The sequence below is a fragment of the Ovis aries genome, chromosome 10, assembly GCF_016772045.2.
Source record: "Ovis aries strain OAR_USU_Benz2616 breed Rambouillet chromosome 10, ARS-UI_Ramb_v3.0, whole genome shotgun sequence".
Lineage (NCBI taxonomy): Eukaryota > Metazoa > Chordata > Mammalia > Artiodactyla > Bovidae > Ovis > Ovis aries.
Window position 1 is genome coordinate 71806859 of NC_056063.1, and position 26567 is coordinate 71833425.

At 41.7% G+C, this 26567-nt stretch overlaps 1 protein-coding gene across 29 annotated transcripts in view; it reads left to right on the forward strand.

Moving 5' to 3' along the window:
* The window catches only part of LOC105614203 (ATP-binding cassette sub-family C member 4-like), a 264375-nt gene that overhangs the window by 106762 nt on the left and 131046 nt on the right, over positions 1 to 26567 (forward strand). For 15 of the 29 annotated variants that reach the window (XR_009595281.1, XM_060394623.1, XM_060394628.1 and 12 more), the window contains 4 exons: positions 4283 to 4402; positions 5584 to 5694; positions 14000 to 14100; positions 15389 to 15580. Coding sequence is in view for 26 of the 29 variants with exons in the window: in XM_060394623.1 (XP_060250606.1) it covers positions 4283 to 4402; positions 5584 to 5694; positions 14000 to 14100; positions 15389 to 15580 (524 nt within the window). In the remaining 3 variants the exon portion in view is untranslated. Of the gene's footprint in view, positions 1 to 4282; positions 4403 to 5583; positions 5695 to 13472; positions 13596 to 13999; positions 14101 to 15388; positions 15581 to 16084; positions 16197 to 26567 lie in introns of those variants that run through there. The other 14 variants (XM_060394611.1, XM_060394614.1, XM_060394619.1 and 11 more) reach the window with 4 other exon arrangements.

Consider the following 26567-nt stretch of genomic DNA (forward strand, 5'->3'; position numbering starts at 1 on the left):
AACTGAATGACTATAAATGCCTAAAACTAGCACATTGTTGTAAATCAACTATACTTCAATATACTTTTAAAAAGTTGTGGGCAATTTCCATCTAGAAAGACACCAGAAGAATTTGGAGGGAGGCATGTTTGAGAAAACCTTGATGAAAGAACCAGTAAAAAATTTTATCTAAATCTACCTGGAAGCGGAGTAGCCCCTCTCTGCCGCGCCCCTGACCTCAGATGCGGGGTAGCTCCTCTTGGCCGTTCTTGCGCCATCGCAGTCTGGCACTCTAGGCTGCTATCCCTGACCTCGGTTTTCCACCACGGTTACTGTGCTGGCCGCCACCACCGCTTGGCTTAGTCTACCACACCGGCCACCGCCGCTGCCTGCGCTTAGTGTGCTGCGCCAGCTGGAAGGAGATATCCCAAGTCTGAGGCCAGCGATGGTGGCCGGAAGGAGCCACCCCGCATCTGAAGTCAGGGATGACGGCCAAGAGGAGCCACCCTGCATCCAAGGCCAGGGGTGGCACCCGAGAGGAGCCACCCCATGTCTGAGGCCAGGGGCAGTGCCCGAGGCCAGGGGCAGCGCCCGAGGCCAAGGGCAGCAAGCAGGAGGAGCAACCCCATGACCAAGGCTAGGGGCGGCAGCCAGGAGGAGCAACCCCAAGTCCAAGGAGTGGTGGCTGTGTAGGCACAGGAGGGCCTAGAGGAGCCATCCAACACTGAAGGTCAGGAAGGCCCGCAGGAGGAGATACCGCTCATCCAAGGTAAGGAGCAGCGGCTTTGCTTTGCTGGCGCAGCCGTGAAGAGATACCCCATGCCCAAGGTAAGAGAAACCCAAGTAAAATGGTAGGTGTTGCAACAGGGCATCAGAGGGCAGACACACTGAAACCATACTCACAGAAATCTAGTCAATCTAATCACACTAGGACCACAGCCTTGTCTAACTCAATGAAACTAAGCCATGCCTGTGGGGCAATCCAAGACAGGTGGGTCATGGTGGAGAGGTCTGACAGAATATGGTCCACTGGAGAAGCGAATGGCAAACCGCTTCCGTATTCTTGCCTCAAGAACACCATGAACAGTATGAAAAGGCAAAATGATAGGATTCTGAAAGAGGTACTCCCCAGGTCAGTAGGTGCCCAATATGCTTCTGGATGTCAGTGGAGAAATAACTCCAAAAAGAATGAAGGGATAAAGCCAAAGCAAAAACAATACCCAGCTGTGGAGGTGACTGGTGATAGAAGCAAGGTCTGATGCTATAAGAGCAATACTGCATAGGAACCTGGAATGTCAGGTCCATGAATCAAGGCAAATTGGAAGTGGTCAAACAGGAGATGGCAAGAGTGAACGTCAACATTCTAGGAATCAGTGAACTAAAATGGACTGGAATGGGTGAATTTAACTCAGATGACCATTATATCTACTACTGCGGGCAGGAATCCCTCAGAAGAGATGGAGTAGCCATTGTGGTCAACAGAAGAGTCCGAAATGCAGTACTTGGATGCAGTCTCAAAATCGATAAAATGATCTCTGTTCATTTCCAAGGCAAACCATGCAATATCACAGTAATCCAATTCTATGCCCCAACCAGTAACACTGAAGAAGCTGAAGTAGAATGGTTCTATGAAGACCTACAAGACCTTTTAGAACTAACACCCAAAAAAGATGTCCTTTTCATATAGGAGACTGGAATGCAAAAGTAGGAAGTCAAGAAACACCTGGAGTAATGGACAAATTTGGCCTCAGAGTACAGAATGAAGCAGGACAAAGGTTAATAGAGTTTTGCCAAGACAGCGCACTGATCAGAGCAAGCACCCTCTTCCAACAACACAAGAGAAGACTCTACACATGGACATCACCAGATGGTCAACACCGAAATCAGATTGATTATATTCTCTGCAGCAAAAGATGGAGAAGCTCTATACAGTCAACAAAAACAAGAACAGGGGCGGACTGTGGCTCAGATCATGAACTTCTTATTGCCAAATTCAGACTTAAATTGAAGAAAGTAGGGAAAACCGCTAGACCATTCAGGTATGAATTAAATCAAATCCCTTATGATTATACAGTGGAAGTGAGAAATAGATTTAAGGGCCTAGATCTGATAGATAGAGTGCCTGATGAACTATGGAATGAGGTTCATGACATTGTATAGGAGATAGGGATCAAGACCATCCCCATGGAAAAGAAATGCAAAAAAGCAAAATGGCTGTCTGGGGAAGCCTTACAAATGGCTGTGTAAAGAAGAGAAGCGAAAAGCCAAGGAGAAAAGGAAAGATATAAGCATCTGAATGCAGAGTTCCAAAGAATAGCAAGAAGAGATAAGAAAGAATTCTTCAGCAATCAATGCAAAGAAATAGAGGAAAACAACAGAATGGGAAAGACTAGAGATCTCTTCAAGAAAATTAGAGATACCAAGGGAACATTTCATGCAAAGATGGGCTCGATAAAGGACAGAAATGGTATGGACCTAACCGAAGCAGAAGATATTAAGAAGAGATGGCAAGAATACACAGAAGAACTTTACAAAAGGATCTTCATGACCCGGATAATCATGATGGTGTGATCACTCACCTAGAGCCAGACATCCTGGAATGTGAAGTCAAGTGGGCCTTAGAAAGCATCACTACAAACGAAGCTAGTGGAAGTGATGGAATTCCAGTGGAGCTATTTCAAATCCTGAAAGATGATGCTGTGAAAGTGCTGCACTCAATATGTCAGCAAATTTGGAAAACTCAGCAGTGGCCACAGGACTGGAAAAGGTCCGTTTTCATTCCAATCCCAAATAAAGGCAATGCCAAAGAGTGCTCAAACTACCACACAATTGCACTCATTTCACATGCTAGTAAAGTAATGCTCAAAATTGTCCAAGCCAGGCTTCAGCAATACGTGAATTGTGAACTTCCTGATGTTCAAGCTGGTTTTCGAAAAGGCAGAGGAACTGGAGCTCAAATTGACAACATCCGCTGGATCATGGAAAAAGCAAGAGAGTTCTAGAAAAACATCCATTTCTGCTTTATTGACTATGCCAAAGCCTTTGACTGTGTGGATCACAATAGACTGTGGAAAATTCTGAAAGAGATGGGAATACCAGACCACCTGACCTGCCTCTTGAGAAATCTGTATGCAGGTCAGGAAGCAACAGTTAGAACTGGACATGGAACAACAGACTGGTTCCAAGTAGGAAAAGGAGTATATCAAGGCTGTATATAACTGCTTATTTAACTTATATGCAGAGTACATCATGAGAAACGCTGGGCTGGAAGAAACACAAGCTGGAATCAAGACTGCCGGGAGAAATATCAATAACCTCAGATATGCAGATGACACCACCCTTATGGCAGAAAGCCTCTTGATGAAAGTGAAAGAGGAGAACGAAAAAGTTGGCTTAAAGCTCAACATTCAGAAAACGAAGATCACGGCATCCGGTCCCATCACTCTATGGGAAATAGATGGGAAACAGTGGAAACAGTGTCAGACTTTATTTTGGGGGCCTCCAAAATCACTGCAGATAGTGATTGCGCCCATGAAATTAAAAGATGCTTACTCCTTGGAAGAAAAGTTATGACCAACCTAGATAGCATATTCAAAAGCAGAGACATTACTTTGCCGACTAAGGTCTGTCTAGTCAAGGCTACGCTTTTTCCGGTAGTCATGTATTGATGTGAGAGTTGGACTGTGAAAAAGGCTGAGCGCTGAAGAATTGATGCATTTGAACTGTCGTGTTGGAGAAGACTCTTGAAAGTCTCTTGGACTGCAAGGAGATCCAACCAGTCCATTCTGAAGGAGATCAACCCTGGGATTTCTGTGGAAGGAATGATGCTAAAGCTAAAACTCCAATACTTTGGCCACCTCATGAGAAGTGTAGACTTATTGGAAAAGACTCTGATGCTGGGAGGGATTGGGGGCAGGAGGAGAAGGGGACGACAGAGGATGAGATGGCTGGATGGCATCACGGACTCGATGGATGCGAGTCTGTGTGAACTCCAGAAGTTGGTGATGGACAGGGAGGCCTGGCGTGCTGCAATTCATGGGGTCACCAAGAGTCGGACATGACTGAACGACTGAACTGAACTGATCTAAAACTAGCTTGGATTTTGAATTTATCACAGATAATTTCAAAGAGAATCTCTCACTCCTAAGTCATTAAAGTGAAGCTTGGTGTGAGCAGGAGTTTGAGCGTCACGTGGAGGATTCCCTTTGGCAGTACATGTGACCATAGAGCCCGGGAGGCAGTGGTTTCCTCACATCCTGCCTCCCTGACTTTCTCTGTCGCACATCTGTCTCTGTTTCTCCAGCTCGGAGCCCGGTATTTTCCCACTTAGCATCTTCTCTCCAGGGACTCTGGACCATCCGGGCCTACAAAGCTGAACAGAAGTTTCAGGAGCTGTTTGATGCACACCAGGATTTGCACTCAGGTCTGTACGTTTCTGGAGATGATTTCTAAGGATGGGATGTGCTGCCTTCTGAGGCTGACTCCCTCTCAGGTGGCCTGGCTGGCCAGCACCTCTCTGTGTGTCAGTCCACATCGCCCTTTGCACACCTGCCTCCCCCACCCCTTTCTCTCAGCATCCCCTTGTGTTCCCCTCTTCCCCCCTCACAGCCCTGCTTTTCTCCCCTGACTGGCCTGCATTGTCCTTCCATCACTGTGCCCTGTGGACTTCTGTCTCTTTAAGGCAGGAGTCAATAAACTTTTTTTTTTCCAAAGGTTAAGATAGAAAATATTGTAGGCTTTGTGTTTTGTCTATGTTACAGCTACTCACCTTTGCCATTGTAGCACAAAGACAGGCAAAGTTCAGACATCAGCCAATGACTGTGTTCCAGTAAAATCTTATTTTCAGAACCAGGTGGTGTCTGTTCTTACCCCGTAGGGTGTGGTTTTCTGACTCTCTTCATGGCAGACATGGAGAGTAGCAGATGTATTGAGGAAAATAATTTCCTGATTTGCTACCTACTTGATTATGCTTTGTATCAATGAAGGGTTTTTTGTTTTTTGTTTTTTGTTTTAACCCCTGCTTAGATAGGAAATTCAGAATTTCCTCTAAGTACCTGGCCAAACTTTCCAATCATTAATGTATTTTGAAGATAACATGGCATTTGAAATCCACGTACAGATCCTGTTAGCTGATGGTCATGTGGACACTGGCTCCTAAGAATAACCACCTCAGGCCCTGTAGAGAGGGCAGAAGGTGCTGGAGCTGTGATCTCTGCTGTCGGAGCTGGGAACAGCCGACCCTTTTAGAGGAGGATCTTCATGTTGAGGCCCAGCACTGCAGGGAACACACCAGTGAGATATTTTTCCATCTTCTTTCCTGTGATGGTATTTCTCTTGATAACCCGTGGGTTGAAGTTTTCAAAGCATGCTTCCTGGACTGATTCCTGTGTGTCCCATATGCGTTCCAAACGTGTCCCATTATTTTGTGTTGAATCTAGTTTTCTGGACTCTTCAGGTTCCTTTGAAGTTACTGGTGTGTAACTTTGCTGTCCTACCTGTGTAAAATCTTCTGTAGCTCAACTGAGAAAATGCTCTCCCTCATGAGAAGAAGCTAACGTAGTTTTCCTGTTTATGTATTGCACTTCTTATGGTTCACAAATGCAGAGGCTTGGTTCCTGCTTTTGACGATGTCCCGATGGCTCGCTGTGTATCTGGATGTCATCTGTGCCATCTTTGTCACCCTTGTTGCCTTTGGGGCCCTGATTCTGGCAGAAAGTAAGTACAGATGTGAATATTTGTGGTATGTTTACAGTTTATAGCTTTGTTTGTAGTTATTAAACTCTTGTCATCTTGTCTAATATATACTCGTTGGTTCTAATGAGTTGTATTAAAGTGTCTGCAGCATGTGACTCCACAATGTCCATGTGAAGTCATTTGTGTCTCGATGAGAACTTTTATCTTTTTTTCATTTACTTATTTATTTACAGTAGGTCCTTGTTGAGACCATTTAAAAAAATTTTTGATTGGCATATGGTTGATTTATGATGTTGTGTTAACTTCGGGTATATAGCCAAGTGAATCTGTTATACATAAATCCACTTTTTAAAAGATTCTTTTTTCATACCCCGTGAACATTGGGGTGCATGTATATATTTTTTTAGTAATTTGCATTTTGATTAATACTTCAAATGAACTGTCCTTTAGAAAAGAATTTCTGATTTTCACTTTCGGAATCTTTAGAAGCAAAGACCAGGTATGACCTGCCTGCTACAGCAAACCTGTGGTGCCTTGGGCCCCTGTTTTGGCTCACCCAGGCCATTCTTTCATTTTTATGTTAGGTTTTATTTGGGTATAGTTCATTTACACTGTTGTCTTAGTTTCCGATATATAGCAAAGTCAGTCTGCTATACATATACATATATCCACTCTTTTTTAGATTCTTTTCCCATATAGATAATTACAGAGTTCTCTGTAATTTAAAGTAGTTTCTTATTAGTTATCTTTTTAGTATTTTATATATAGTAGTATGTATGTGTCAATCCCAGTCTTCCAATTTATCCCTTCCCTCCCTTATCCTCTGGTAACCATAAGTTTATTTTCTATATCTGTTACTCTACTTCTGTTTTGTAGATAAGTTCATTTGTAGCCTTTTGTTATATTTCATATGTAAGCAATATCATATTCTATTTTTCTCTTACTTCACTCAGTTTGAAAATCTCTAGGTCCAGCCATGTTGCTGCAAATGGCATTAGTTTGCCCTTTTTAATGGCCGGGTAACATTCCATTGTATGTATGGCACCACATCTTCCTTGTCCATTGCTCTGTTGACAGGCATTTAGGTTGCTTCCATGTCCTGGCTGTTGTAAATAGTGCTGCAGTAAATATTAGGGTGCATGCATCCTTAGGAATTATGGTTTTCTCTGGATATATGCCCTGGAGTAAGATTGCTGGATCATATGGTAGCTCTATTTTTAGTTTTTAAAGGAACCTCCATATTGTTCTCCATAGTGGCTGTTCCCACCAAGAGTATAGGAGGGTTCCCTTTTATCCACATCCTCTTCAGTAGTTATTGTTTGTAGACTTTTTGATGATGGTCATTCTGACTGGTGTGAGGTGAAACCTCACTGTAGTTTTTCGCTTTTTTTTTTTCCATTTTTTCCCACTGTAGTTTTGATATGTATTTCTCTAATAATTAGATATGTTGACCATCTTTTCATGTGCTTTATGGCCATCTGTATGTTTTCTTTGGAGAATGTCTGTTTTAATCTTCTGCCCATTTTTGATTGGATTGTTTATTTATTTTTGACATTGAACTCATGAACTGCTTGTATGTTTTGCAGAGTAATCCCTTGTCAGCCACTTCATTTGCAAATACTGCCCCCATTCTTCAGGTTGTCTTTTTTTTTTTTTTTCTGTACAAAAGTTTTTAAGCTTAATTGGGTCCTATTTATTTGTGTTTCATTTATTTTCATTGCTCTAGGAGATGGGTAAAAAAGTTTGCTGCAATTTATGTCAGAGTTCTCCCTGTGTTTTCATCTAAGAGTTTTCTACTGTCCGGTCTTACATTTATGTCTGTAATCTATTTTGAGTTTATTTTCGTTTATGGTCTTAGGGAGTGTTTTGGTTTTATTCTTTTACATGTAGCTGTCCAGTTTTCCCAGCAACAATTATTAAAGAAACTGTCTTTTCTCCATTGTGTATTCTTGCTTCCTTTGTCATAGGTGAGACAGGTGCATGGGTTTATCGCTGGGCTTTCTGTCCTGTTCCATTGATCTATATTTCTGGGTTTGGTGCTAGTAGTCTACTGTTTCAATTACTGTAGCTTTGTAGTGAAAGGTTGTTGTTGAATCAGGCAAAGACACCGGGATTCTTGGCCCCCAGAGGAGAAGAACTTAATCCGGGGCCAGAGATGAGGCTTGATCGCTCAGAGCTTTCACGTAATAAAGTTTTATTAAAGAATAAAGGAGATAGAGAAAGCTTCTGACATAGGCATCAGAAGGGGCAGAAAGAGTACCCCCCTGCTAGTCTTTAGCTGGATGTTATATAGTCACTAGCAGACTGTTAATGAAAGAAAGGAATGTCTTAAAACTTGGAATGGCACCAGGCCCCTCACCCATAAGATGTATTTTAGGATAATCTTGGCACCAAATAGTTCATCCTGGGCCATAAAATGATTAACTTGAATGTTGAAGAAGGGAAGATCATCATACAAATAGTTTCATTCACATAGATTGCTGCTGCTAAGTCGCTTCAGTCGTGTCTAACTCTGTGGGACCCCACAGACAGCAGCCCATCAGGCTCCCTGTCCCTGGGATTCTCCAGGCAAGAATACTGGAGTGGGTTGCCATTTCCTTCTCCATTACATAGATTAGGGGAACAATATCTGAGTGTAACATGTTGGTTTGTCAAGTAGGTTCTGAGCCAAGAGGCAACAGACTTGAAGACGGAGTTTGGGGTAAATACATAGTACATTAGCATAGTTTAAGGTAAACAGTTCCATAAGAGAAATGAATTGGTTATCTCTAAGTTTGAGAATAGTTAACTTCAGGTGAAACCAGGTGTCATTATGGCAACACAGTATTTTAAGAGAAACCACCTTTTAAATTTGTATAGAGAAGGAAAAAAAATATCCCTAATTTGTTTCCTCCTGCTGCTTAAGAGAGATAAAAATGTCTGACACTTGCAGGCTATTTCCTCCATTTGGAGACCTCTGGCCTTCCTGCTTGTTACCTTTTTAGTAGTATAGTCTGAGGAAAAGGCAATGGCACCCCACTCCAGTACTTTTGCCTGGAAAATCCCATGGATTGAGGACCTGGTAGGCTGCAGCCCATGGGGTCGCAAAGAGTCGGACATGATTGAGCAACTTCACTTTCACTTTCCACTTTCATGCCTTGGAGAAGGAAATGGCAACCCACTCCAGTGTTCTTACCTGGAGAATCCAAGGGACGGGGGAGACTGGTGGGCTGCTGTCTATGGGGTCACACAGAGTCGGACACGACTGAAGTGACTTGGCAGCAGCAGCAGTATCGTCTGAAGATAGGGAGCATGATTCCTTCTAGCTTGATTTTACTTCTTTTTCTCAAGATTACATTGGCTATTCACGGTATTTTGTGTTCCCATACAAAATGTAAACATTTTTGTTCTAATGCTGTGAAAAATGCAATTGGCAATTTGATAGGGATGGCACTGAATCTGTAGATTGCTTCTGAGTAGTTTGCTTGCTTGTTTGTTTACAGTAGGTCTTCATTGAGATCTTTTATCTTTTTTATCTTTGAATGAGTTGAGGTCTACATAACTGTAGCAAGATGACCTTCTGAAAATCCCAGGTAGTGTCCTATAGCTGGATAGAGAGAACCAGGTTTACTGTTAAACTTTTTGTACAGATTAGGTTTTAGGTTTTAGCTTTAGGGCTACTTAGATCCCTTCCTTGTAAGGGTCTGAGAGAGATTCTCTACAGCAAAAGCAGTATACTCACTGCTGTGTGGGTCCCAGATGAGCAGTTGTTGGAAAATGTGGCATGAATTCACCATCCTTCACTATTCCATAGAAATAGCCCAGAATCACAGTCTTTAATAGTAGAAAAATGAGAGTAATATTTAAGATTTAAAAGCACTTGCTCTTTGAATCCACTGTCTTGTTTTTGTGATTTTAACTGCAGCTACATTGTTTGTAGAGAGTGAAATTACATAATGATAATTGAAGCATAAGGACAAAAATCTGAACAATGGCATCCTCAACTATATTATACTGTCAAGTGTATCTCAATCCAGGTGGGATTAATATGGATAAAAGACAAAAATGGTAAGGACCTAAAGTGAAGTTGCTCAGTCATGTCTGACTCTTTGCAACCCCATGGACTGTAGCCTACCAGGCCCCTCCATCCATTGGATTTTCCAGGCAAGAATATTGGAGTGGGTTGACATTTCCTTCTCCAAGGACCTAAGAGAAGCAGAAGAGATTAGGAAGAGGTGGCAAGAATACACAGAAAAACTGTACCAAAAAGATCTTAATGACCTAGATAACCGCAATGGTGTGGTCACTGATCTTGAGCCAGACATCCTGGTGGGTGAAGCCAAGTGGACCTTAGGAAGCATCACTATGAACAGAGTTAGTGGAGGTAATGGAATTCCAGCCTAGCTATTTCAAAACCTAAAAGATGATGCTGTATTGGTGTTTTTCTTTCTGGCTTACTTCACTCTGTATAATCGGCTCCAGTTTCATCCATCTCATCAGAACTGATTCAAATGAATTCTTTTTAACGGCTGAGTAATACTCCGTTGTGTATATGTACCACAGCTTTCTTATCCATTCATCTGCTGATGGACATCTAGGTTGTTTCCATGTCCTGGCTATTATAAACAGTGCTGCGATGAACATTGGGGTACATGTGTCTCTTTCAATTCTGGTTTCCTCGGTGTGTATGCCCAGAAAAACACCAATACAGTATACTAACACATATATATGGAATTTAGGAAGATGGCAATGACGACCCTGTATGCAAGACAGGGAAAGAGACACAGATGTGTATAACGGACTTTTGGACTCAGAGGGAGAGGGAGAGGGTGGGATGATTTGGGAGAATGACATTCTAACATGTATACTATTATGTGAATTGAATCGCCAGTCTATGTCTGACGCAGGATGCAGCATGCTTGGGGCTGGTGCATGGGGATGACCCAGAAAGATGTTATGGGGAGGGGAGGTGGGAGGGGGGTTCATGTTTGGGAATGCATGTAAGAATTAAAGATTTTAAAATTTAAAAAATAAAAACCAAAAAAAAATAAAAAAAAAATAAAAGATGATGCTGTTCATGTAATATGCCAGCAAACTTGGAAAAGTTACTAGTGGCCACAGACTGAAAAAGGTCAGTTTTCATTCCAGTCCCAAAGAAATGCAATGCCAAAGAATGTTCAAACTATCATACAATTGCACTAATTTTACATGCTAGTAAGGATATACTCAGGAGAAGGCAATGGCACCCCACTCCAGTACTCTTGCCTGGAAAATCCCATGGATGGAAGAACCTGATGGGCTGCAGTCCATGGGGTCGCTAAGAGTCAGACATGACTGAGCGACTTCCCTTTCACTTTTCACTTTCACTCCATTGGAGAAGGAAATGCCAACCCACTCCAGTGTTCTTGCCTGGAGAATCCCAGGGACGGCAGAGGCTGGCGGGCTGCTGTCTATGGGGTCGCACAGAATCAGACACGACTGAAGTGACTTAGCAGCAGCAGCAGCTGCAAGGATATACTCAAAATCCTTCAAACAAGATTTCAATAATATGTGAACCGGGAACTTTCAACTGCACAAGCTGGGTTTAGAAAAGGCAGAGGAACAAGAGATCAAATTGCCAATATTTATTGGATCATAGAGAAAGCAAAGGAATTCCAGAAAAAAACTATATGAAAGGCTTTGACTCTGTAGATCACAATAAACTGTGGAAAATTCTGAAAAAGATAGGACTATCAGACTATCTTACCTGTCTCCTGAGAAACCTGTAAGCAGGTAAAGAAATAACAGAACTGTACATGGAACAATGGACTGGTTCAAAACTGGGAAAGAAGCATGACAAGGCTATTTGTTGTCACTATGTTTATTTAACTTATGTGCAGAATACCTCATGCAAAATGCCAGGCTGGATGAAGATCAAGCTGGAATCAAGATTGCTGGGAGAAATATCAATAACTTCAGATGTGCAGATGATACCACTCTAATGGCAGAAAGTGAAGAGAAACTGAAGAACCTCTTGAAAGTGAAAGAGCAGAGTGATAAAGCTGGCTTAATACTCAGCATTCAAAGATCGAAGATCATGGCATCCAATCCCATCACTTCATGGCAAATAGATGGGGAAAAGTTGAACGCAGTGACAGATTTTGTTTACTTGGGCTCCAAAATCACTATGAACTGTGACTGCAGCCATGAATGAAAAGACGTTTGCTTCTTGGAAGCAAAGCTATGACAAATCTATACAGAATATTAAAAAGCAGAGACGTCACTTTGCCAACAAATGTCCATATAGTGAAAGCTGTGTTTTTCCCCAGTAGTCATGTAAGAGTTGTCAATGGATGTAAAAGTTGGGCCATTGAGAAGGCTGAGGGCCAAAGAGTTTGCTTTCAAGTTGTGATGTTGGAGAAGACTGTTGAGAGTCCCTTGGACAGCAAGATCAAATTAGGAAATCCTAAAGGAAATCAAATCCTAAAGGAAATCCAAATAGGAAAAGGAGTACATCAAGGCTGTATATTATCACCCTGCTTATTTAACTTATATGCAGAGTACATCATGAGAAACGCTGGACTGGATGAAACACAAGCTGGAATCAAGATTGCCGGGAGAAATCTCAATAACCTCAGAAATGCAGATGACACCACCCTAATGGCAGAAAGTGAAGAGGAACTAAAAAGCCTCTTGATGAAAGTGAAAGAGGAGAGTGAAAAAGTTGGCTTAAAGCTCAACATTCAGAAAATGAAGATTATGGCATCCGGTCCCATCACTTCATGGGAAATAGATGGGGAAACAATGGAAACAGTGTCAGATTTTTTTTTGGGGGGGGGGGGGGAGGGGCTCCAAAATCACTGCAGATGGTGACTGCAGCCATGAAATTAAAAGACGCTTACTTCTTGGAAGAAAAGTTATGACCCACCTAGATAGCATATTCAAAAGCAGAGACATTACTTTGCCGACTAAGGTCTGTCTAGTCAAGGCTATGGTTTTTCCTGTGGTCATGTATGGATGTGAGAGTTGGACTGTGAAGAAGGCTGAGTGCCGAAGAATTGATGCTTTTGAACTGTGGTATTGGAGAAGACTCTTGAGAGTCCCTTGGACTGCAAGGAGATCCAGCCAGTCTATTCTGAAGGAGATCAGCTCTGGGATTTCTTTGGAAGGAATGATGCTAGAGCTGAAGCTCCAGTACTTTGGCCACCTCATGTGAAGAGTTGACTCATTGGAAAAGACTGATGCTGGGAGGGATTGGGGGCAGGAGGAGAAGGGAACGACCGAGGATGAGATGGCTGGATGGCATCACGGACTCGATGGATGTGAGTTGAGTGAACTCTGGGAGGTGGTGATGGACAGGGAGGCCTGGCGTGCTGTGATTCATGGGGTCACAAAGAGTCGGACACGACTGAGCGACTGAACTGAACTGAAAGGAAATCAACCCTGAATATTCACCAGAAGTACTGATGCTGAAGCTCCAATACTTTTACCACCTGATGCAAAGAGCTGACTCATTAGAAAAGACCTTGATACTGGGAAGATTTAAGGCAGGAGGAGAATGAGGTGGTAGGGGATGAGATGGCTAGATAGCATCACGAACTCAGTGGACATGAATTTGATCAAACTCTGGGAGATAACAAAGAGCAGGGAAGCCTGGCATGCTACAGTCCATGGTGTCACAGTCAGACATCACTTAGTGACTGAACAACAACAACTTTGCTAGCTCTTTCTAAATTCATAATAATTTTTAAAATTTATTTATTTATTTGGCTGTACTGGGTCTTAGTTGGGGCATGCAGGATCTTCAGTCTTAGTTATAACAGGCAGGACTTTTGTTGCAGCATGTGAACTCTTAGTTGTGGCACGTGGAGTCTCTTTGCCTGACGAGGGATCGAACGTGGGCCCCCTGCATTGGGAGTTCAGAGTCTCAGCTATTGGACCACCAGGGAAGTCCCTCATAATGCGTGAGTGTGTGTGTGTGTGTTTTACTATATTATTGTCTCATACAACAGAAGTAATATTATGAGTGATAATATCATTACATGCCAATGATTTAAATATTATAAAGGAGTCTTCTCACTACTATATAATAAAATAGATAACTAAAAGGGACCTACTGTATAGCACAGGGAATTCTATTTAATACTCTGTTAATAACATATATGGGAAAATAATTTTAAAAGAGCAGATTATATGTATATATCTACCTGGCTAATTCACTTACACCTGAAACTAACACAGCTTTGTAAATCAACTATATTTCAATAAAAATCATAAAAATAAAGGAGTCTTCCTTATAAACTGACAGAAGGACCTGTGTGAGGGGTTGAAAAGTAGACTGACTTTATTCCTCTTCTTCCTCATTTAGCTTTGACTCCTGGGCAGGTTGGCCTGGTCCTGTCTCTCACGCTCACACTCATGGGGATGTTCCAGTGGTGCGTCAGGCAAAGTGCTGAAGTTGAGAACATGGTGATGTTTATCTTTCAGTTCTTAGCCTTTTCAGGTTTCCTTGCTGTTATATGGCATAAAAGCAATTCTTACGTAAAATAATAAAACCTTTTCTTCTTTTTTTTTTTTTTTTACCATAATCTTACAAATTTTTTTAATGTCCTCTTCCATCTGCTTAAGGGCTTCCCTGGTGTCTCAGATGGTAAAGAATCTGCCTGCGATGCAGAGCCACAAGAGACAAAGGTTCTATCCCTGGATTGGAAAGATCCCCTGGAGAAGGGAATGGCTACCCACTCTAGTATTCTTGCCTGGAGAATCCCCATGAACAGAGAAGCCTGGCAGGCTATCGTCCATGGGGTTGCAAAGAGTTGGACATGACTGACTGACTTTCACTTTCACTTTCCATCTACTTAAAGTTATAAAAAATATATACATATTTTCTCACATATGTATGCCATGTCAGTTTTACATTCATCACAAACTGTCTTCAAATACAATAAATGTCTCTGTAGGAGAGAGGTTCTGAAATTCTGGAGACAATTAAGCTAATTTCTTAGCAGCTTATTTATCTTTGCTTCTTAATGGATAATTCCTTATTTTTGGTAAAAGAAAAGAGTCCAGTATTTTAAGGTTTATTTAGTTAATATTTCTCTCTACCACCCCCATTTTATCACTTATTCTTGTGTGTGTTGAACACCTGAATTAGCTGTTTGCCCGTCTTCCTGGTTGGTAGACTTCCTCACAGAATGTGCTCTCAAAGGTGTGGAATTATGGCTGTTTAAGAGGTCTTAGTCAATAAGTAAATTATATACTTTTGAATATTTGTACATTCTCCTAAAGGGAGAAAACCAATAAAAATGAAGTTTTTCCATTTATTTCTGCTAACAGAGTTGAAACTGACTATTAAAATGATGTTTGATGATTGTCCAGTTCTGGACATCTGATACATGTGTATCTGTAGTCACACATACTGATTGATGTCCATAAGTGTTCTTTTCTTTCAAAAAAGAACTTTAGCTTTTTTTATTCAGATGTGAAAGGTAGATCAATAAAACTTTACCATTCATTTCTCTAATTTTTTTTAGCTTTATATAAAATTGAAGGAAGTAGTCGTGTAAAAGTTTTGAAGATGATGAACAAGTTTGCAGATCATCCAAGGCCTCATCAGACTCCTACTTCTGTCCTTTGTGGATGTTGAGACCTGAGATACTCTGAACCATAGAAAAGCAGGAGGTTTCATTTACAATCTCTGAACACCCATAAACTAGATCCTCTGATACTAACTCTTGTTATGTCATATGTCTTTCAGATGATTTCAGTAGAAAGGGGGATTGAATATACAGACCTTGAGAAAGAAGCGCCCTGGGAACTTGGGTATTGTCCACCACCACTCTGGCCCCCAAATGGAAGGATTTCCTTTTTCAGTGTGAACTTGAGATATAACTCGGACAGTCCTCTGGTGTTGAGGAACCTGGAAGCATTCATTTACCCAAGAGGAAAGGTTAGTTTAAGCCATTTGCCTCTTTAAATCCAGCTAAAGATTTAGCACCACATCTGTTCTTGGCTTCCTTATCACTATGTCAGGGGACTGTTTGCTTCTAATGGATGCAAATCAGTGACATTGTAGGTGAATCTTTCTTGGAAACTGATCATGGAATGGGGACACCAGCAATTTTTCCCCTGTGTTGTGAGCTCCCTCATGGTTGTTGATGGGCCCTGGGATCCGGGGCTCTATCTTAACCTGACCCAGGGCACTATATGTGACACCTGATTATTCATACAAAGTCTGGGACATCAGCCTTATCCTCCTGGCCCTAACTCTCCAATGTCTCATTCCTTTCCATCTTTTCTTGTTTGTATTTCTGAAATCTCCTCCTCCTCACATGGTGCCCTCTGGTTACAGCCTCCTTCCCAGTCCCTTAGCCCTTCCTGTAGCCTTGTCCTCCACTCACCCACACTGAGCTGCCAGCCCCCTACCCTCCCCCACAGACTGATTCTTTCTTAGCCCAGATCTGATCCTTACTGGGCTGTGTGAGCTGCTGCTGGAACCATAACGTAGCCTCAAGTCCATCCCAGCAGGAGCCGTGCGGTGACCTTGTGTCCACCAGAGAAGAGCCTGAATAATGACCCAGTCAGGAGTGAGGAACCAGGGCCTCAGATGGAGGCAGGATCTAGAGACTGGCTCAAAGTCAAAAGCAAATTGAAGGGAGCAAAGAAGATACACGTGAAAGATGGCAGAGAGGCTTGTGACCTGGACCTGCCAGCATCCATGTCTGCTGGTGCTGTTCATTCCACACTCAGTTGGGGCCCTCAGCTGGGACCAGGACAGAGTCTTGAAGAAGAGACTAAACAACAACTGGCAAGGTGGCTGGAAGCTCTTCCCCACCACCCTCTGTTGTAAGTATGTCTCTGACATACACATCCCCGTGCATTGGGATTGTGTGTAGTTTCTTCCAAAGCACCATATCCTCCTTGTTCCCAGTGCGCACGCTGCCCCTCTGTCTCAGAGAACCAGGCGCTCTGTCATCTGGATGGTGAAAATCTCATTTTCTGAGTCAAGTCTAGTGCATCTTCGAGACCCTTGGTTTAATATACCCTTATATATAGTAATATGCTAATATATATTATATATTTTAATATACATACTTAATATACTAATATATATGTTGTATATATATATTATATATATATATATATAACATATATATACACACTGATATATCCTTAGTGTCTTATATATTCTTTTAAGATAGCATTTATGGTACACCTATGTTCATGGCAGCCAAAATTTGGAAGGAACTAAATCCTTACAATGAATTATTATTCAGCCTTAAAAAGGAAGAAAATTCTGACCTGTGGATTATCCTTGATGACATCTTGCTAAAGGAAATAAGCCAGACACAAAAGGAATAAATACTCTGATTCCATTTATGTGAGATTCCTAGAGTAGTCAAATCCAAGAAGACAGGAAGTAGGAAGGTGGTCTCCAGGGACTCCGGAAGGGGAAATGGGGAGTTGTTTGTTTAGTGGGTAAGAATTTCAGTTTTATGAGGAAAAAAGAATTCTCAAGCTTGGTGGCGCAGAAATGTGAATGTACTGAACACCAAACTATACACTTAAAAATGGTTAAATTTTATGTGAATTTCATCATAATTAAAATAAAAGATAACACCTGTGGCATGCTTTGTAATTTGGGATCTGTATCTCATAGTACCTTAGTGTTTTTAAAATCAGGGAGCAGCTTGTTTTCATCTTTGTTCCCAGAATGTGGCATTCTGCAGGGCACAGAGAGGTTGCTGAGGGACTGCTCAGGTGTGAGCAAGCAGAAACCAACCCCCCTCCCGCCCCCCCACCACACATACACATGACAACACCATATATAACTGAAAGAACTGCTCTTTAAAACTCTTACCACCCCAGACCCATCTAATGGCTGTGCTGTGATTTAATGAATGAAACCCTTATAACATGAAAGAATATTCAACTTAATGCCCAAATGCTACCCAGGGAGCAGTTTCAGTTAGTCACAGGGCAAAAGCTCCCTCCTAATTATTTCCAGTTTCAGTGTAGGTCAGGAAAAATGTGAACTTCTGTGTCAGGAAAACATTAACCACAGCTCTTGATACAATCTTGTCCCTGAGCACTGTATGTGATGTTTACTCACTCTCAGACAGTGTGTCTGTCAGATTTTCTGTTGTAAATGTAATTCTGTTCACCTGCACTTGTCTTAAATTTCCCCCAAAGCCATAAAATAGGAATTATCTAAGAAACTTTGTAGGACAAGTTAGGAACATAACAGATTCTTATTCTTCCTTCTTAAAACCCGAAAATCATAGGATTATTGAGATTCTAGAACGTTTGAGGGAAAAGTGAATTTGGAGACTGAATTAATAACTGAAGTGACTCGTCTTTTGATCTGTGCCTTGGTCCACTCTCAGTATCACTGGTAGCTTCATTTCTGTGTTTGGAGATGACACCCGGGCAACGTGTTCATGAGGTGGTTCACCCCACTTGTATATATGTCAAGCTCCCTCTCCTGCTCACCTGTCCCAGCCTCCGTTACTCCAGGATGCCCCTTTGGTGTTGGATTTGATTGAGAGAGGCTATTGGTGGGGGTGGGGGGCGGGGTGCGGGCAGCAGACATGGGAATGAGCCAGCCCAGCAGATGTGGAGCTTTATCCTCTTTCCCTCCTTTCCTCTTCTGTTCTGATTCCTGGAAGTTAGAGCCAATAGGAAAGTATAGTAGGTACTAGTCAGGATTTTGATTCACAGAAGAAATTGCAAGTGAAAATAAGGAACTAGGACTTCTGTGGTGGTGCAGTGGATAAGAATTTGCCTGCCAATGCAGGAGACACTGGTTCAATCCCTGCTCTGGGAAGATTCCACATGCCACAGAGCAACTGAGCCCTGCACCACAACTATTGAGCCCATGTGCCACAACTACTGAAGTCTTTGCTCAGCAACAATAAAAGCCCCCTCAGTGAGAGGCCCGTGCACTGCAACAGGGAGTAGCCCCCACTCGTCACAACTAGAGACAGCTCGTGCAAAGCAATCAGGACCCAGCGCAGCCAAACAGAAAAAAAAAATCAACATGAGGTAAATAGCACCCTAGACTTCCTGGTTAGAGTCTAACCATGGGCTTCATTTTTCATTTAGATGATTTTGTGGTTGATTTGATCATTTTAGAGTTCTAGGCAATAAAATATTTTCCAGCTCTTGAGGTAGATTGATTTTGCTTTCTGTTTTCTCACAGCTATTATTTGGATGCTACATTTTCACAGATGCTTAGTAGACCATGCTATAATGTGCAAAAATATTATTTTCCTACATTTTTCCTCTTTTTTATGTAATATTTTCTTAAAAACTGCTCCCTTCACTCCCAGATAATCCCCTTCCCCTGCTGGCTTCTTAATTCCCTGTGACTCAGACTGTGGTGCCAGAGCCAGCAGCACCTGCATCTCCTGGAGCTTCTTAGAAATGCAGGCTCTCAGGCCCACCCAGCCCTCCTGACTCAGATTCGTATCAGAACATGACATCCACCTTTCTCTCCCATGGGCAGTTTTTGATGAGTGATAACCTGTGATTCCCAAGGAATGTCCTTTGACAGTTTGAAATTGAACTCAAGAATTCCCAAATCTCTGCTGCTAACTGAGCAAGAGGCTCTAGAATGTTCTGTGCCACTAGATTTACTCACTTTATGCTTTTATGAGATGGTTGAATGGCATTACTGACTGGATCAACATGAATTTGAGTAAGCTCTGGGAGTTGGTGATGGACAGGGAAGCGTGGCATGCTTCAGTCCATGGGGTTGCAAAGAGCTGGACATGACTGAGCAACTGAACTGAACTGATGTTCTATAAATTGCACCTTTGCATTATAATCTAATTCTGTGTGATTCCACTACATTTCTTTGCATCTCTCCAGTGGAGTCTGTCTTCATTACAGGTAGTTTTCATCCTGCTGTCTGTCCTTCTCCACACCAGCCTCCTGCAGGGACTGGAGGGATTTCCCACAGGCTCGGCCCTGCCTAGACCTGGAGTCAGAGACAGCCCAGTGCAGCAGTGTATGTGTGGCTGTTTCACCACCTGATGGGATCAAAAATGAGTCCTGCTGCCCCAAGAAGGGCATGAGGTCTGTTTGGCCTGTTCCGCAGGTACCATGTGTCCCACTTAGCTGCAGGTTTCTCTCTCAGTCTGGCTGTGGGTGCCGGGTCTTCCTGTTGACAGCTGGTCCACCTGTCCTCAGGTACCCTCTTTGTTCTCACTCACGACATGTATGCCTGTCTCCAAAACATGCCTTAACTCTCTGACCATAAGATCTCTATGGTAGGCCTTTTTCTTTAACTGCAGCTGCACCTCCCCCCACTTTCTCTGTTCTAGCTACTCAGAAACATGATAAGGTGTCAGGCCATCCAGGAGATAAGGAGGCTCATTGGCAGGTGGAAAAGAGGCCAACAGACATGGATTTGAGTCCCATACTGCTACTTATGGGCTCTGATATTTGGACAGACTAATTGATCTAAATCTCAATCTTTTCTTATGCAAAATGGAAGCGATAGATTGTAACCTATAGGGTTCATGTACAACTTAACTAAGATAAGGCATGTAAAACACCCAGAGTAAATGCTTGGACAAAAATGGTTGTCATTTTCATAAGGTATAAAATAACCATAATTGCTTATGCTGTGGAAGGTGTCTGTCCCATGAGAATGAGGTGTTGGCCATTTGAAGTTGTATTTATGGCTGTAGGATCCATCTGCTATGTCTGTCTGTCTGATTTATCTTGTACTTAAATAATATGGTAATGAAGTGAAGAAGTGAAGTCGCTCAGTCGTGTCCGACTCTTTGTGACCCCGTGGACTGTAGCCTACCGGCTACTCCATCCATGGGATTCTCCAGGCAAGAGTACTGGAGTGGGTTGCCGTTTCCCTCTCCAGGAGATCTTCCAAACCCAGGGATCGACCTGGGACTCCCGCATTGCAGGCAGACGCTTTACCATCTGAGCCACCAGGGAAGCTCAATATGGTAATAGATTTTCCATAAATTTCTCTGGACTGAGTTAAAAATCTCAGCTCCCATGGGAGTTTCTTTTTCTCAGGACACCACAGGTAATACAAATAATAAAAAGTCAAGTCCAATACAGATCCTGATATCAGCATTTGCAGTCTGGTTGAAGAAATAAGAAAATGGCTATATTAGCTTTGTAAGCTAGAAGGAGATCACAGTTTTTAAACATGCTTATAAAAATGACATAACTTCTGTTAGAGTTGGAACAAGTCCATTTTAGGGGACAGAAAGAGCATTTCCAAGGAATTAGACATGTGAGACAGACTTAATGATGTGTGGTTAGGGTTTCAGCAGGTGGAAATGCATGTGGAAGCCGTAATGAGTGGTGAGACCAGCATAAGCAAAAGCATGATGTCCTGATTCAGTGAATGAAGACTTAGACACCTGCAAAGCATCCAGGAAAATGAACTACCAAGTGTGTAACAAACATTTTTACATTCAACCTTCGCAACTAGCTAGTGATACCAAAGATGCTGACTTGTGTACATGAAGGATGGAGAGGTTAGAGAGGACAGTTTTGTAGAAGAGATGTCCTGGGGTGGAGTGTTGGGTGCTGAGCTGGCATTCAGGAGTTTAATCTGAGAAGTGAGAGCACATGGACCAGAGTGGGCAGGTTCAGGGGGCAGGGAGCCATGAGCTGTTATACCTCGAGCAAGACATCCTGGGAAAGTGATTCCACTTTTTGAAATGAAGTTGATGTTGATTAAAACAGAGCTATAACACCTGGATTTGTGAACATGCAGGGAAATGGGTGGGAGTAGAAAATGGTGTCATACTTCCGGAGGGTTAGCAGCTTAACCACTTCCTCTGAAAATGTTCATACTTTGCTGTTGTTTTTCAGTGACCTAGTCGTGTCTGGCTCTTTGTGACCCCATTGACTGACACACACCAGGCTTCTCTGTCCCTCACCGTCTCCTACAGTTTTCCCAATTCATGCTTATTGTATCAATGATGCCATCCAGTCATCTCATCCTCCGTCATCCCCTTCTCCTCCTGCTTTCAATCTTTCCCAGCATCAGGGTCTTTTCCAATGAGTTGGCTCTTTGTGTCAGGTGGCCAAAGTATTGGAGCTTCAGCATCAGTCCTTCCAGTGAATATTCAGGACTGATTTCCTTTAGAGTTGACTGGTTTGATCTCCTTGCTTTCCAGGGGGTTCATACATGACTCTCAGCAATTCCACATCTGAGATTTTTTGTGAAGGAAATGATTAAAGTTGTTTTCAAAGATTTAGCTTCAGGGATATTTAACACATAGTCATTTATAATAGCTAACTATTTGACACAGCCTAAATATCCAGCAGTAGAGAATTTGTTAAATAAATGATCACATGTACTATAATATTATGCAACCATTAAATAAATATTTTAGAAATACAAAATTAAAACACATATAAGAGTATGTTCACATTAATCGTCTTTTCTTTAAATATGTGAACTTGTATCTTTAAGAACACATAGAAAAAAAAATACAAGCATACACACAGAAGCCTAGAAAGTAAAAACATTTTAAGAATTTTTTTTCAGAGTGCTAGGCTATAGCTAGTATTTATTTACACTTCAAATTCATTTTCACCAATTATGATTAAGGAAAGAGTTTATTTTGTTTTTAAATGCTGTGAGCCTGGGAAAGATGTAATGATAGTGAAGTGGGGAAGACAGATGAAGGGGTTGTTTTGTGTGGAGCACTGGGTGTTGATTATGCTGAGTTTGATGTGTGAAGAGAGATCCAGGAGCAAGTGTCTAACAAGTGTCATCATCAGAGAGCAACTTGGTTGGAAAAATAGAAAGGGGCCACTGCAAAGCAAATAACAGAAGATTTTCTCCAAGTGTCTTTATCTATTTCTTTATTTTTGTCTGGGCTGGGTCTCTGTTGCTGCTTGGGCTTTTCTCTAGTTGCTGTGTGTGGGCTTTTCACTGTGGTGTCTTCTCTTGTTAAGAGCATGGGCTACAGAGTGCGAGGGCTTCAACAGTTGAAGCATGTAGGCTCATAGTCGTGGTTCCCGGGTTCTAGAGTGCAGGCTCAATAGTTGTGGCACATGGGCTTAGTTGCCTCACAGCATGTGGGATTCTCCTGGACTAGGAACTGAACCCACGTCTCCTGCATTGGCAGGCAGTTTCTTTACCACTGAGCCACCAGGGAAGCCCCCAAGTGTCTTTAGATTGAAGAATGTGAGCTTACTGATACTGGTGAAACTCTCCATGGGCAATTGGTAAAACCCTTTGGTTACCCAGAAAAGATGTTTAGACTATAGCTTTGATGACTGAACTCTAGGAATAATGAGAGTTAGGTTTTCTTTGAGTTTCCTTTTTCTTTTTGGAGGGCCTGGGGCCATGCAGCTTGTGGGATCTTAGTTCCCTCACCAGGGATCGAATCCACGCCTCCAGCAGTGGAAGCACAGAATCTTAACTGCTGAACTGCCGGGGAAGTCCCCTGGTTTTTAGTTTTCTTCACTGGAGTTTGGAACTCACAGTCCTGTGGTCATGAGCAGTCCTTGGTGCCCCTACATATCTCAGTCCATTTGCCCAAAGTTTACAGATGTTCCCATTTCCACAGATGGATCAGTTTCAGTGGAGCTGATAACATGAGAATATATACACATTCTCACAGATCAGTTCTCACCTGTGTCCTGATGTGTGTTGGTTTATGTATAAGAAGGCCCCCCTGTTTTACTGTGCTGCACAGATAATGCTTAAAAAAAAAAAAAGGACATTTATGGCAACACTGTGTCAGGCAAGTACATTGGCACCATTTTTCCTATAGCATTTGGTCACTTCATGTCTCTGTCACATTTTGATAATTCTTACAATATGTCAAACCATTTCATTATTATTATTTATTATATATTTATTATCCTGATCTGTGATCAGTGGTTTTTAATGTTACTACCCTGTAAATGCTTAGATGGTTAGCATTCTTTTAACAATAAAATATTGAAAATTAAGGTATATACATTTTTATATATAATGCTATTGTACGTCATTAGACTACAATATCATATAAATGTAACTTTTATTTGCACAGAGAAACAAAACATTGCTATAACTTGCTTTATTTTGATATTCATCTGTTGAGGTGGTCTAGAGCCAAATCCAAAATATCTTTGAGGCCTGCCTGTACACAGAACACATGAGCTGCATATATACACACTACAACCTGCCTGTATGCAGAGAATGGCCTGTCTATATTATATGAATTAGGGTTTAACATAAGGTACAAAATGTCCTGAGAAGCCTGTATGCAGATTAAAAAGCAACAGTTTGAACTAGATATGGAGCACTAGACTGGTTCAAAATTGGGAAAGGAGTACCTCAAGGCTGTATATCGTCACCCTGCTTATTCAACTTACATGCAGAGTACAGCATGCAAAATGCTGGGCCGGATGAAGCACAAGCTAAAATCAAGACTGCCAGGAGAAATACCAGTAACCTCAGATAAGCAGATGATACCACCCAAATGGCAGAAAGCAAAGAGGAACTAAAGAGCCTCTTGATGAAGGTGAAAGGGGAGAGTGAAAAAGCTGGCTTAAAACTCAACATGCAGAAAACTAAGATCATGGCTTCTGGTTCTATCATTTCATGTCAAATAGATGGGCAAACAATGGAAACAGTGATAGACTTTATTTTCTTGGGCTCCAAAAGTGACTGTGCTTGGTGACTGCAGCGATGAAATTAGAAGATGCTTCTTCCTTGGAAGAAAAGCTATGACAAACATAGACAGCATGTTAAAAAGCAGAGACATTGCTTTGCCGACAAAGGTGCATATAGTCAAAGCTATGGTTTTCCCAGTAGTCATGTACGGATGTAAGTGTTGGGTCATAAAGAAGGCTGGGCACTGACGAAAGGATACTATTGAACTGGGGTGTGGCAGAAGACTCTTGAGAGTCCCTTGAACAGCAAGGAGATCAAACCAGTCAGTCCTAAAGGAAAGCAGTCCTGAATATTCATTGGAAGAACTGATGCTGAAGTTCCAATACTTTGGCCACCTGACACAAAGAACCAACTCACTGGAAAAGACTGTGATGCTGGGAAAGACGGAAGGCAGGAGGAGAAGGAGATGACAGTGGATGAGATGGTTGGATGGCAACACTGATTCAATGGACATGAGTTTGAGCAAACTCCAGGAGATAGTGAAGGACAGGGAAACCTTGCATGCTGCAGTCCATGGGGTTGCAAAGAGTTGGACACTACTGAACAATAATAAAATGTCTTACAGTCTTTGTATTATATTTATAAGATAATAAAACTAGCTGAACCCACTTTTCTTATGTTTAATCTCTATAAAGATAAATTCTTTTTTGAAATGCCATGATTGTTTTGACAGACTAAGATATGAAACTTCAGAGGTTTTCAAATCAGAAAACCTGAAATGTTCTAAACATTCTGATTATATTACTCAGAAAGATTTAGTCGTTCTTTTTTTAAAGCCATGAGTTGTAAAACTTTACTGAATTACAAATAGCCCTGTATGCGAGACAGCAAGAGACACAGATGTATAGAACAGTCTTTTGGACTCTGTGGGAGAGGGAGAGGGTGGGATGATTTGGGAGAATGGCATTTAAACATGTATAATATCATATATGAAATAAGTCACCAGTCCAGGTTCTATGCATAATACTGGATGCTTGGGGCTGGTGCACTGAGACAACTCAGAGGGGTGGTACGGAGAGGGAGGAGGGAGGGGGGTTCAGGATGGGGAACACATGTATACCTGTGATGGATTCATGTTGATGTATGGCAAAACCAATACAAATAAAGAATTTAAAAGAAAATAAGAAAAATTAAGAAAAAATGATCCAAGCATATATTACACTCTCATCAATTCCAGATTTTCAATACAGATGAAATCATCTCTTGGAGAGCTTCCTTCAGAAAGTTTGCAGTTGGGCTTCCCTGGTGGCTCAAATGGTAGAGAATCTGCCTACAAGGCAGGAGACCCAGGTTCTATCCCTGGGTCAGAAAGATCCCCTGCAGTAGGAAATGGCAACCCACTCTAGCATTCTTGCCTAGAGAATTCCATGGATAGAGGATCCTGGCAGTCTACAGTCCTTGGGGTCACAAAGAAGTGGACACGACTGATTGTCTAATGCTTTCTTATACAGCCAATAAATAAATAAATAAAAGTGGTCCACATTAAAAACTCAGTGGTAAAAAAAGGCCCGTTTCTGCATATACATTTGAATGTGGTTTATTCCCCACTGGCATTTTACCTAGGAAAAGGAAAGAGTAACCCACTCCAGTATTTTTGCCTGAAGAATCCAACGGACAGAGAGAGGAGCCTGGCAGGCTACAGTCCATGGTCGCAAGAGTTGGACAAAACTTAGTGATTAAACCACCAACCAGCAGCATTTTACCTACATTGTATCAATTCTTTAATCTTACTGTTAGTGCATTTAATTTCTCTCTGCTTTGGTTTTAGTAAATAGACTGACACTTGACATGTGTTTTTCCAAGGTTCAATTTTAAGTATTAATGTATTGATAAAGTGCCTTTTGAACTACTCCAATGAAAGGTCCCGTGTAAACAGCAAATATTCTTTGTGTTGTTGTTGGTCTCATTATGTACATTTTCTCTACTGGCCTCTGTCTTTCAAGACTGAGGCCTGCATTTTATATTTGAAGATGTTTCCTTTCAAGATAAAATATAATTAAGATATTTAATATCAGGAAGTTATTTCATTTTTCTACCAAAGAATAATTCCTCTTAAATAAATAACATATCCCTGAGAAAGTGAGTATTTCTTTGTGTATAATACTTCTGACTTGACTTGTTGATATCTCTGTAAAATTACCCATGTAATTCTCAAGGTCAAATTACCCAGGGAGTAGGAATAAAACTAATTTAAAAGCTAACTTCTTATGGACCACTTAGGAGACTGCTGGTTTTTCACTGCAGTCAGGTTATTTTTTTGTTGTTGTTATCTTCT